The sequence below is a fragment of the Typopeltis vanoorti genome, chromosome 8 (assembly GCF_054136105.1).
Source record: "Typopeltis vanoorti isolate ZY-2024b chromosome 8, IOZ_Tvanoo_1.0, whole genome shotgun sequence".
Lineage (NCBI taxonomy): Eukaryota > Metazoa > Arthropoda > Arachnida > Uropygi > Thelyphonidae > Typopeltis > Typopeltis vanoorti.
This window is the reverse complement of record NC_143556.1, coordinates 133,689,257-133,702,592: the sequence shown is the minus strand read 5'-3', so window position 1 is coordinate 133,702,592 and position 13,336 is coordinate 133,689,257. Positions and strand designations below refer to the sequence as shown.

The following is a 13,336-nucleotide window of genomic DNA, read 5'->3' as shown; positions in this document are numbered from 1 at the left end:
TATGTCATTTAATGATCTTATAGCCTTATCATCTGGCAGAATATCTAAAAGCCTTTAGATATTTTGCCATAATTCCATCCATTCCTGCAGCTTTTCCTGGTTTCAGTTTTCTAATGGCATTTGTTACTTCCCAGGTAAGAATAGTAGGCCCCTCCAAATCTTCTTGCATCGGCTTATCTATTCTATCATGATTGTAGAGTTCCTTTGAATACTCTAGCCATCTATCCCTTATTTTGTCTTTCTCCATTAGGGTGTTTCCAATGGTATCTTCAATGCAATGAGAGCCTACCTTTTTTGCAAGATTTCTTAGTTAGCTCCCTAACTTCTTCATCAAGTTCTCCAGTTTTGTGCTTTTTGGCCATAAGTTCAATTTCCTTGCATTTGTTGTTGAGCCATAGTTCTTTTGCAATCCTACATTCTTTCCTGATCAGCTTGTTAAGTTCTTGTATTCAGGACGATTTTTGTGTTTCTTTCTTTCCTCCATCAGTTTCAGTGTCTTGTCATTCGTCCGGGGTTTACTCGTCTTCTTCTCAAATTTGGGAACTGTTTGTTTTACTGCCTTTTTTATACCCTCTTTAAATTTCTGCCATTTATCCTCAATCTCATCTTTAGGGTAAGGATACTTTGTGGGATCAGGAACATTAACAGCAGTGGATTGTGCCAGTTCCTTTAAAAATTTATCTTGTATTTCTTGATTTTTAAGGGAGTCGAGATCATATTTTTCTATGTTTATAGGTTTCATTGTTTTCTTTAATTTTATTGCTGCTTTAATGACCACACATTTGTGGTCTGATTCAATATCAGCCACTGGGTATGTTTTGGCTCGTAAGATGTTATTCCGAAATTCTTTTTAATCATTATATAGTCAATCTGGTTCCTACAGCTGTCTCTGGGACTGTTCCATGTGTAAAGTCTTTTAGGAGGGTGGCTAAATAAAGTAATTGCTATTACCCGATTGTTTTCTTCACAGAACTGTATTAATATTTCTCCTCTTGGATTTCTATGTCCCAGGCCCTGGTTTCCCATGCAGGAAGAGATCTTTTCTGAGCCTACTTTAGCATTTAGATCTCCCATAACGATAGTTATGTCATCTGATTCAGCATTGTTTAGTGCATTTTGAATGCCTTCATAGAAACATTCTGCGTCTTCATCTGGGTAATCAGAAGTAGGTGCATATATTTGGACAATAAAAATATTAAAAGGTTGAGCTGCAATTTTTAACGCAATTGTCATGTCACTTATGGGCCAAAATCCAAGTAAGGATTGTGCAATCTTATTTTTTTAGTACAAATGCTACTCCATTCCTATGACTGTCTCCACATGAATATATAATTGAATGGCCCTTTCTGTTTATTTTTCCACTATTTGTCCATTTGACTTCACTGATACCAGCAATGTCAATTTTCATTGCTTCAAGTTCTTGTATAGGGTTATATAACTTCCTAGCTTCATATAAGGTCCTTACATTCCAAGTTGCAAGCCTTAAGAGAAGATTCTTGGTTTTCAGATGTGGAGGATCAGGAGATACCCTCCCTGGAGGGTTTAAGGTATCTTCGTCATATGCTATTTTCATAGTATCCATCTTACATTCCCGAGTTTCTTTCTCTTCTTCCCTGTAATGTTTCCAAGAGACAAAAGTTGCAGAGGGCCCAGCCTTTGTCTCTATTGCTTAAATCGACATGGTTCTCTGTTTCATGATTTACTACAGAAGGTTAAGTGCTGAGGTTCCTGTCTCTTCCACGGTGACTGGCCACATCTCTGTTTTGTCTCGGAGTGTGCACGGACTAAGTCACATAGTTTGCTGTCATGCCTTCATTACCATTGTCAAATTAAATTCTAGTCATCTGCTAACTCAGCCATTGCAGTCTTCAAGTGCAACAAGTAGGAGACACTTTTCTTCACTACAGCATTTTATGCTGTAGTGAAGTGTGTTAGGAAATTATCTACCCCCTTAATTATCTTACATTAGCTACTGGTGGTGCTTTTTTGGAATTATCTGTTATTCTTTAACTGCCATTCTGTGATCTTATATTAATAGTACCTATGATACTTAGGAGAAAATACTACGTTAATAAAGTTTTTTACGTGAGTTTTCCTCCTTTTCATAATTCTTTTCATTATACCAACTCACTCATTTCATTATTCAAACAGACAATTATAAGCAAGATAATATGGTACAGGATATGTTAAGCAGTTACAAAAATATGTTATTTGTTTTATTTTTATTTTTTTCAAAAAAAAAAAAAAAGAAGTCAACTGCAGTCAAACATTAACTGAGTATTCAGCTTCTGTTGGTGAACTCCAGCATTAGAAATGTGCCTCTCATGGATCTGAACTGCTCAGATCTATTATATACTATGAATTATATTGTCAGAAGTAGGAAATTATCTACCCTTTAATTATCTTGCATTAGCTTGGTGGTGCTTTTTTGGAATTATCTGTTATTCTTTAACTGCCATTCTGTGATCTTGTATTAATAGTAATAAATGACACCAAATGGCTCTACAGGTCACAGTAATAATTCATAGAACTCATCTTGAAAAAGTAAGAAAATCAGCCATTGAACACATGAAGTTGACGAACAAAAATATGACATTTTTTATCAACCCCATATGTGATCCCATATGCGGAATCACACAACCTAAAACATGACACTGCCATGCTTTAACAAGTAATTAGGGAGGAAGGAATCTGATTACCTGAATGTTAGAAATTAAATTTAAAAATTAAAGCATCATGTAATAATTATATATTGTTTCTCGTAGACAGGCTTATACGTTGGTTATGCATATCTAAATCACTTAGGGAATTGAAACAACGTAGATCCGAATATAAATTAAATTATACTTTAATAAATATTTCCGATATTTCGGCAATGTCACATTGCCATTTTCAAAAGGAACTTACAAAAAGGCAGGTGCACACAGGCTCTAACAATATCGTTCTCCTAGAAGTCCTGATGGTGCCCTCTGACGGGGTAAGTAGGCGTTCTTGGCCGTTGGGCTGAAGGTCTGCTGATGTATGCCTCCCAAATTTTGGGCAGTCGCATACAACCAAATTTGTTGAGGTTTGGAGAGTTTCTTAGGGCAGAGGCTGATTCCATAAATAATCTTTGGAATTTATATTTGCTCCGGTGTATTACTGTTGCTTTCTTCCACCGTATTCTGTGGCGAGTATCCAGAGCATGGTCTGCAAGACCAGAATGGCTATACTTGTAAAACCGGATGTAGTCCTTGTGTTCAGAAATTCTGATATTCGCTGTCCTGCCTGTTTGGCCAAAGTACGACAGTTTACAACTGCAAGGGACCTGGTATACACCAGGTAGGTCTAGAGGAAGTGGTTGGTCTTTGGTAGAGCGGATAAGGGATGCCAGTTTTCTGTAAGGCCTGTAACAGGAGGTGAGGTCATGTTTTTTTTAGAATTTTGGTAATTTTTTCTGAGGTGCCTCGGATGTAGGGAATGGTGATGGATTTAGAGTACTCTTTTTTGTGGAGGGGGGGAGGGGGGCTGTGGTTTGTAGGTTTTAATATTTTTGGGGGGGGGGTAGCCATTGGCTGAGAAAGTGTTGAGAATGTGATTTAGTTCAGTGTTAAGGGCTATGTCGTTAGAACAGATTAGTTTAGCCCTGTTGTATAGTGTTTTTACCACTCCGTATTGTGGTGAGGGGAGAGGTGGGATTGTTGGTGGATTTATCTGCCTGTATGGGTGGGCTTTCTGTAAACTGAGAAAACCAAAGTTCCATCAGGCTGGCGGGTGACTAGTGTGTCTAGGAAAGGGAGGCAGTTGTTTTCCTCTTTTTCCAGGGTGAACTTGATTCTGGCGTGTTGGTTGTTTAAGTGTGTAAGGAAGGAGAGGAGTGTTTCAGAGCCATTTAGCCAAATAGCGAACACATCATCAATGTAGCGAAGCCATATGGTTGGTTTTTGTGGGGCAGAGGCTAAGGCTTTTTCTTCAAAGGTCTCCATAAAGAAATTGGCCAGGGGTGGGGAGAGTGGTGAGCCCATGGCTGTCCCCTCTATTTGTTTGTGGAATTTTCCCTGCCAAACGAAATAGCCTGAGTTCATTGTGAACTGAAATAGGGCTGAGATATCAGGAGAAAATTTAGCTTGGATTAGCTCTAAAGTTTCCTTGAGTGGGACATTTGTGAATAAGGAGAAGATGTCGAAGCTGACCGTTATGTCAGTATGTTGGAGTGTAAGGTTTTCTATGCTGGCTTTGAAGTGGGCTGAGTTTTTTATGTGTGATGGTGTGTTGCCAGTATAGTGTGTGAGCTCTTTGGCCAAATGTTTAGCTAATTTGTATGTGGGGGAATCAGTGCCATCCACTATGGGACGTAATGGCACATTTTCTTTATGTATTTTTGGGAGTCCGTAAATACGGGGGGGTATAGAGTTAAACGGTTTTAATCTGTTGGTAACTTCTACAGGCCAAGAAGTGACTTTCTTAAGGAGCCTGTGAAGTTTTCTAATTTGTGAGTTGGTGGGATTGTAATTGATAGGGAGGTAAGTAGCCCGATCTAATAGAAGAGCATTCAGCTTACCTTTGTAGTCCTTTTGGTTAAGTACTACAGTTGCATTTCCCTTATCCGCTTTGGTGATAACTAATTCTTTATTATTTCTCAATTCCTGTAGGGCTTTAAATTCCTTGTTGGATATATTGGTTTTGGGTGGTTTTGCTATGGAAAGGACACAAGCTACATCCAATCTTACACTGTTGGCGATTTGATGTGGAAGGTAGCGGATTCCTCTTTCAATCTGGATATAATATCCTCACTTGTTATTTTTCTGGGAGCAATGGCGAAGTTGTGGCCACGTGAAAGCACGTTGAGAGCTTCAGGCTTCAGGGTGACTGAAGAAAGGTTTATTACGGTGTTGGTAGCAAGTTTTGGATTAACGGTAGAATTCTTTTTTAATTTATCGAATTTCTTCATATCTTTTCAAAGATATGAAGAATATTTGAAAAGATACGGCCTCGTATCTTTTCAAACTCTTTGTCTGCAGCGGTACACGAGATGTCATGTAAAATTGACCACAGTTCGTGATTCAAAGTGCACGAAAGTTCATCTTCGAGGGTACGAATAGCTTCGTTAATTTCGGCTAAGCCTAACCGCGTGGCGGTGATTTGTTCGCGAAGTAACGCGTAGCTAGCGCGGTTGTATATCCGGAGCGCTTTTTGCGAAACAAAACGATGCTTCAATTTTACACAGTTCGGGATTACCTTGTTATCCCGGCAGCGTTTCAGGAAAGTCAGACGATTTAATTGTCTAGACAGCTTCAACTTCATTTTACCATATTGGCGAGCCTTCCGTGCGATCGTATCTCCGTGGATGATGTTGATTCTCGTAGACAGGCTTATACGTTGGTTATGACATCTCGTGTACCGCTGCAGACAAAGAGTTTGAAAATATACGAGGCCGACAGATGAAGAAATTCGATAAATTAAAAAAGAATTCTATCGTCAATCCAAAACTTGCTACCAACACCGTAATCCACCTTTCTTCAGTCACCCTGAAGCCTGAAGCTCTCAACGTGCTTTCACGTGGCCACAACTTCGCCATTGCTCCCAGAAAAATACCAAGTGAGGATATTATGATCCAGATTGAAAGAGGAATCCGCCACCTTCCACATCAAATCGCCAACAGTGTAAGACTGGATGTGGCTTGTGTCCTTTCCATAGCAAAACCACCCAAAACCAATATATCCAACAAGGAATTTAAAGCCCTACAGGAATTGAGAAATAATAAAGAATTAGTTATCACCAAAGCGGATAAGGGAAATGCAACTGTAGTACTTAACCAAAAGGACTACAAAGGTAAGCTGAATGCTCTTCTATTAGATCGGGCTACTTACCTCCCTATCAATTACAATCCCACCAACTCACAAATTAGAAAACTTCACAGGCTCCTTAAGAAAGTCACTTCTTGGCCTGTAGAAGTTACCAACAGATTAAAACCGTTTAACTCTATACCCCCCCGTATTTACGGACTCCCAAAAATACATAAAGAAAATGTGCCATTACGTCCCATAGTGGATGGCACTGATTCCCCCACATACAAATTAGCTAAACATTTGGCCAAAGAGCTCACACACTATACTGGCAACACACCATCACACATAAAAAACTCAGCCCACTTCAAAGCCAGCATAGAAAACCTTACACTCCAACATACTGACATAATGGTTAGCTTTGACATCTCCTCCTTATTCACAAATGTCCCACTCAAGGAAACTTTAGAGCTAATCCAAGCTAAATTTTCTCCCGATATCTCAGCCCTATTTCAGTTCACAATGAACTCAGGCTATTTCGTTTGGCAGGGAAAATTCTACAAACAAATAGAGGGGACAGCCATGGGCTCACCACTCTCCCCACCCCTGGCCAATTTCTTTATGGAGACCTTTGAGGAAAAAGCCTTAGCCTCTGCCCCACAAAAACCAACCATATGGCTTCGCTACGTTGATGATGTGTTCGCTATTTGGCCACATGGCTCTGAAACACTCCTCTCCTTCCTTACACACTTAAACAACCAACACGCCAGAATCAAGTTCACCCTGGAAAAAGAGGAAAACAACTGCCTCCCTTTCCTAGACACACTAGTCACCCGCCAGCCTGATGGAACTTTGGTTTTCTCAGTTTACAGAAAACCCACTCATACAGGCAGATACATCCACCAACAATTCCCCCCTCACAACAATATGGAGTGGTAAAAACACTATACAACAGGGCTAAACTAATCTGTTCTAACGACATAGCCCTTAACACTGAACTAAATCACATACTCAACACTTTCTCAGCCAATGGCTACCCCCCCAAAAAAAATCCAAAAAATATTAAACCTACAAACCACAGCCCCCCTCCCCCCCTCCACAAAAAAGATTACTCTAAATCCATCACCATTCCCTACATCCGAGGCACCTCAGAAAAAATTACCAAAATTCTAAAAAAACATGACCTCACCTCCTGTTACAGGCCTTACAGAAAATTGGCATCCCTTATCCGCTCTACCAAAGACCAACCACTTCCCCTAGACCTACCTGGTGTATACCAGGTCCCTTGCAGTTGTAAACTGTCATACTTTGGCCAAACAGGCAGGACAGCGAATATCAGAATTTCTGAACACAAGGACTACATCCGGTTTTACAAGTATAGCCATTCTGGTCTTGCAGACCATGCTCTGGATACTCGCCACAGAATACGGTGGAAGAAAGCAACAGTAATACACCGGAGCAAATATAAATTCCAAAGATTATTTACGGAATCAGCCTCTGCCCTAAGAAACTCTCCAAACCTCAACAAATTTGGTTGCATGCGACTGCCCCAAATTTGGGAGGCATACATCAGCAGACCTTCAGCCCAACGGCCAAGAACACCTACTTAGCCTGCCATAGGGCACCATCAGGACTTCTAGCAGAACGATAGCTTCATATCTTCATTCTCAGTTACTGTATTGTTAGAGCCTCTGTGCACCTGCCTTTTTGTAAGTTCCTTTTGAAAATGGCAAAAGGAAATATCGGAAATATTTATTAAAGTATAATTTAATTTATATTCGGATCTACGTTGTTTCAATTCCCTAAGTGATTTAGATAATTATATATCGTCTTGCTTGCAGCTTTTCATTTTCCCTTTATAGATATATTTTTATTTATTTATTTTTCTAAATTACAGGTGAGACAGCTAGGATGAATCTTTTTCAAGCTATCACAAATGCTTTGGATATAGCTCTTGGAAGTGATCCCACTGCAGGTAAGTCTCTTTTTTTTTTAGTTCTAGTCTTTTTTTTTTTTTTTTTCTGTTTTAAATATGTAATGATCAGATAGGTATATCTAAATAAACTTTGCATTAGATGCATGGAGTGAATAATGATCACAATAATTAACATATGCAAAAAATTCAAAGAATAAGAAGCCTAAGAAGGAAATGAAAAAGAAAAAAAAAAAAAAACAGATGAGATTGGAAATATCAAAACGAGGGAAACATCCTCAAATGAGAGCAGAAATGCATTAAAAAGTGACAAAACAGTGGAATAACTAATTTACTGAAAATATTATGTGGATGGTTTCGCTTAGTGAAATGAAAATGTGCTGGAGATCCTATAAAACCCACAACAGAAAACTGATTCAAAGTATCTCTTGGGGGGGGGGTGATTACAGTCTATTGAGACAAGTGGTTGTTACTTGATGCGAGACTAACTGTTATAGAAAGGATGACTTTGAACAGAATACAGTTGTTTCACTGGGAGGATGAAAGTAGGAACTGCTATGTGAATGGCTAGAAAGGATATTATAAACAACTAAAAACAAAGCTGAATCATGAGATTATATTGAACTATGTATCTTATCTCATTTTTTCTTGCATGCTAGGCTCAGTGTACTATCAAGGCCAAGTAACTTGGCTAATTGGTAACCTAATTTAATGTTCTGATAGGAAAGTTAATCTTATCCATATAGTGTATTGTGACTGTTATTTGCATATGTTCTTCATGTCTGGCTTACCTGTTTTTATTATTATTATTATTATTATTATGATTCTCAACAGTTTAAAAGTCTCAATCATATCACATCTCCTTCTTCTATCTACCAAACTCTGCAGTTCACATTTTTTCCTCATAACTAACATTGTACAATCTTGACACCATCTTTGTTATAGCCTCTGTACCCTTTCCACAGTTAATTTATCCCCTTCAAATCATGGGGACCAAATTTGAGAACAATAGTTTAAGTGCTGTCTGATCATGTCTTTATACAATGGAATGACAACTCTTTTATCTTTGCTGGTCAGCATCCTTCTCAGTATTGCAGCAATCCTCTGGGTTAACTTCACCACCTTTGCAATATGTTCCCTGAATTTCAGGTTTCTATCAATCATCATCGTCATCCCCAGATGTCTTGCCTCCCCCTATGTCCTCCAGTACACTCCTCCAACAGAGTATATAGCCTCCCATCAATGTTTCCCAAACTTCAAGACTTTACATTTTGCCCATTAAACTGATACCTCCATTCATTTGCCCATCTGTCCAGTTTATTCAAATCCTCTTGCAGGACTGCCACATCTTCACTATTACTAACAACCCTTCCTAGCTTCACATCATCTGTAAATAACTGAATATCCCTCTGTAATCCACTGACATTGCCATTGATATAAAAGTTAAACAACACAGGTCCCAGTACAGAGCCCTGTGGGGCCCACTTGTAACTTTCTGCCTCCTTGATATTACCCCTCCATACATAACTCTCAGATAGCCGATCCTGAATCCAGTTGACTAACCGAACATCTAAACCCATGTGCTGCAACTTAAATATCAGCTTATTATGTGGCACTCTGACAAATGCCTTTGCAAAATCCAAAAAATGGCAGAATACGCTTTTCCTTCATCGACCACTCTTGTCGCGTTACTATAAAAGGCAATCATATTACTAAAGCAAGATGAAAGGATGAAAATCCAGAGTTTCTCAGAGGGAAAAAACCCTACTACTTCCATATGAAACTGGCTAACTCCCCTTTATTTGAAAAGCTCTGATAAAGATTTTTCACATTCTAGACAGGATTCAAACTTAGGTCTTTCCAATGAAAGGGCATTGTCAAAACTGAGCTATAGGAGCTTGTGCTATATATATATAGAAAATTTTTCATTTGGTTATAATTTAAATTAAACTTGCCATGAAATGATATTCTTGTTTAATCCTTTATCCAAATGTAAGCAAACAAAGTTTGCACGTAAACTATCTTCACAACTAGGTTACTTGTATATAGAGGCTAATAACTTCACATCAGTTGCCTTACCATCCCATAATGTAGAGAACATCCTTTCAAATGTCTATAATTTTATCTTCCACTAATGAGATCTCAGTAAAGGTCAAAAACTGGTCCGGGTATAGAGGCTCTTGCCATAATGTATTGTATTATGCATGTTAGTTGTGATTATACTTCATGTACATAGTTTATTGCTTACACTTGGATAAAGACTAAACAAGAATATAATTTCTTGGCAAGTTTAATACACACACACACACACATAATATAATATATTCATAGTCTAATTAATTACTCAAATTGTGAAATTATCCAACAGACAAGGAGTTGTTACAGATATGAGACTAGAAGTTATAGCAGTGGGTCTTAACCTTTTTAGTAATTGGCACCCCCCTTGAATCTAAATATAAGTTCTCGCACCCCCTTGAAAAATGTGTTTCTATTTCTTTATTTAGGAAATTACATCTATTGCAAGATAATTTATTTATTTAAAAATAAACACATACATTTACATATACATACGATATTGTTTTATACATATACATCAAACATTGTTTTTATGTGCAAAAGTGATGAAAATCCCATTTCACACAGGTAGGTGGTGGCAAATAGTAAAAGTGTCTGCAATGCTGCTTTTGCCAGCTGTGGATAAGGTTCTAACTGTGTACACCAGAATTGTTCAAGTCCAGTTTTTCAAATTCTATTTGAATACGTGCATTGGCTCGTATTTCAATAAGATCGTCTTTTATTAAATAGCTGTTGTCCATCGAATCTGGGTCAAAATTTAGAAACTTCTCTCGCACTCCCAGGGGTGCATAAAACCCAGGTTAAGAACCACTGAGTTATAGAATGGACAACTTTGAATAGAGTACAATTATTTCACTAGAGAATGGAAATATAAAATGCCATTAGAATAGTTAGCAAGTATATAAAGCAATTAATAACAGAGTTGAACCATGAATACAGTCTAATTAATTATTCAGCCTGTGAGATTATTTTCCTGGGAGGCTAATTATTGTTCATTACTCAAACACTGGCTCCCTTTCTCTAACTTGACAGATCATGTCGGAATGTAGGAGTTGAATCATTTGCTGTTACCCAATATCATGGACATCATTTTCCTAACCAGTTCTCCCTTGAAATATACTTTAGATGTTTACTCTCATCTTGGAAACTCCATAATCTTACCCATGTTTCCTTTTCTACAGATTGATGTCTTCCCAGCTAATCTCATATTTGTACCCTATGACAAAAGAAAGAAAGGTGCCAATTGGGATGGCCTGCATATTACTGTTTCCACTCTCCTGATCCACACACTTTCTCTGGCTTTCATTCTCACTTCACTGCCAATCCCTGACTTCTGCTGAAGTCCTACTTCTCTATAATAAGCAGCATTGGAATCCATAATAAAAATTCAGCATATAAGCAGACTTCCCAAACACAATCTTCTTATTACAAACTCATGCTGCTCAAAGAGAATGTTTCTGTTATCAACCCAATTCTGAATCCCAGTCTTCACTTGCTCCTCTAAAACTTTGACAACAACTCCAGATGAAGAGATTGGCCTATAATTCGAAGGCTTATTTTTTTTCATATCCTTTATGAAGAGGAGCAGTTCTGCCCTCTTTTCACTTCTTTGGAATCATGAAAGAGGTACGTTAATGCTGTTATTAAATCCCTGGAACATTCTCTCAAGTCACGTGGTGATATGCCATAATTATATTGAAGAGATGAAATACCTTTATGAATTGATCATTCAGTATCTCTACTATATCCCCGTTAGTGGTTATTATTCTATCATTTTCACTAACCAATATCATCCTTCCATGATCATTTTTCTTCTACTGGCAGCATATTGAAAAAACTCCCTAAAATTTCTTTGGGCCTCATTTGCTAATTGCTGTTCATACTGCACTTTTATAGTTCGCCCACCAATTAGAGGTCCTTCGACACTTCTGCGCATGTCAGAAAAAGGAGAATCCATTCCGATAATAGGGTAATCAGTCTGTCTTCTGGGATGAGTTTGTTTATTATTACAGGTCGGAAAATTTGGCTTTTCTTTTACAAACATTGCTGTTTTTAAAGTGTAACTATTTTGCTTGTATAACAGTTGGAAAAATGCACGTAGAGTATTAACAAAATTAAAAAAGATATAGCATAAAACAAAAATGTAACTAAGTTTATTTTTAAGAAAGTTTTCTATAAAATAAAAATAATTATACTGAAAAACAGAAATTATTTCAAATGAACTTAGATATTCTAAACTTACAGTTGAGAGAACTGAGACACTTTAATGTCCTAAACCAATTAATTATTTATGACTTGTTGTGACTCTTTTAACAAACCCATGCAAAAAAAAGGTTGGAAAAAAAATACCATTATCAAATCCTTTTAATCTTCAGAGTCATCTGAATCGGTGTCCGAATTGCCATCACTTTCACTTAAACTGATCTCCAAAGGTTCACATAATTCTTCGATAATTCCGTCTCTGTCCCAATACATATTTTCCAATGAGGTGACATGAGAGCAATATTTTCCCCAGTTTTGAACTGTAATACTTTCAATCGCCTGTTCTGAAAGCTTAAAAAGTTTCGACATGTCAATATCTCCAGTTACGTTGCGATGGCAAATGAAACTTTTCACTTCTGCCCAAACATACTCAATAGCATTAATATCGCAATGATATGGTGGTAGCCTCAAAGCTAGAAATCCATGCTCTTAGAGCATCGTGTCGAATTGAAATAGTTTAGTTGTGGGCGAGTTTCTTTTGACCAAATTAAGCAATTCAATTTTTTGCATATCTGGGGAATGAGAAATGTTATTTGCAGAGAGCCAATCCATAAGAACTTGCTTCTTATTAGATCAATTTGGAACTTTGTTTAATCGAATATAGTGATATGAAGCGTTATCAATTATAACAACAGCATTTTTAGGAAGGTTTGGAATCAGTTTTTCTTCTGCCTACTTTTCAAAGATCGTAGAATTCATTTGCCCATGGTAATCTCCAATAGTTGAATTGGCTTTGTATAGTAAGTTTGAATTCGGTAAAAAAACCATTTCTTCACCCGCACACAAAATTATTATGCGCCGCGAGGCATTTCCAGTTTGTAGCACTCCACATTCTTCTTTAGACTGCCAACATTTTCCATAAGTTAAATTACTATCAATCGAAGTTTCATCTTGATACACAATCGATCTTTTCTCCTCCCTGAAACATCTTATTTCTCTCAAATACTGCGTTCTAGATAAAACAATATCACTTCGCTCCATGATAAGTTTCCTTTTATTCTCGGACTTTTTAAAACAAAATCCGATTTCCTGAAGTATTTTCCTTAAAGTTTCTCTTTTCCAAAGAAAATTAATTTTTTCTTTAAGCACAGGAATCAATTTCGGAACAGTTGGCACTCTTTTCTCGACCACGTAAAATTCATGAATAGTTCTTCTTATAACGTCTACATCAAAATTATTCAAAGCTACGGTTTTGATGGTTTTCTTTCTCTGGCACTTTTTTTTAGGAGATTTAAATTTTGGCTTACCTTCATCTTTTGATTCCCTACGAATTCTTTTAACAGTCGACCCTGATATGCCC

At 37.5% G+C, this 13,336-nt stretch overlaps 1 protein-coding gene across 7 annotated transcripts in view; it reads left to right on the top strand.

Annotated features, from left to right (window-relative positions):
• The window catches only part of BckdhB (Branched chain keto acid dehydrogenase E1 subunit beta), a 459,582-nt gene that overhangs the window by 19,946 nt on the left and 426,300 nt on the right, over positions 1 to 13,336 (top strand). For all 7 annotated transcript variants that reach the window (XR_016548657.1, XR_016548656.1, XR_016548655.1 and 4 more), the window contains exon 2: positions 7,663 to 7,740. Coding sequence is in view for 4 of the 7 variants with exons in the window: in XM_090396330.1 (XP_090252456.1) it covers positions 7,663 to 7,740 (78 nt within the window). In the remaining 3 variants the exon portion in view is untranslated. The remainder of the gene's footprint in view (positions 1 to 7,662; positions 7,741 to 13,336) is intronic.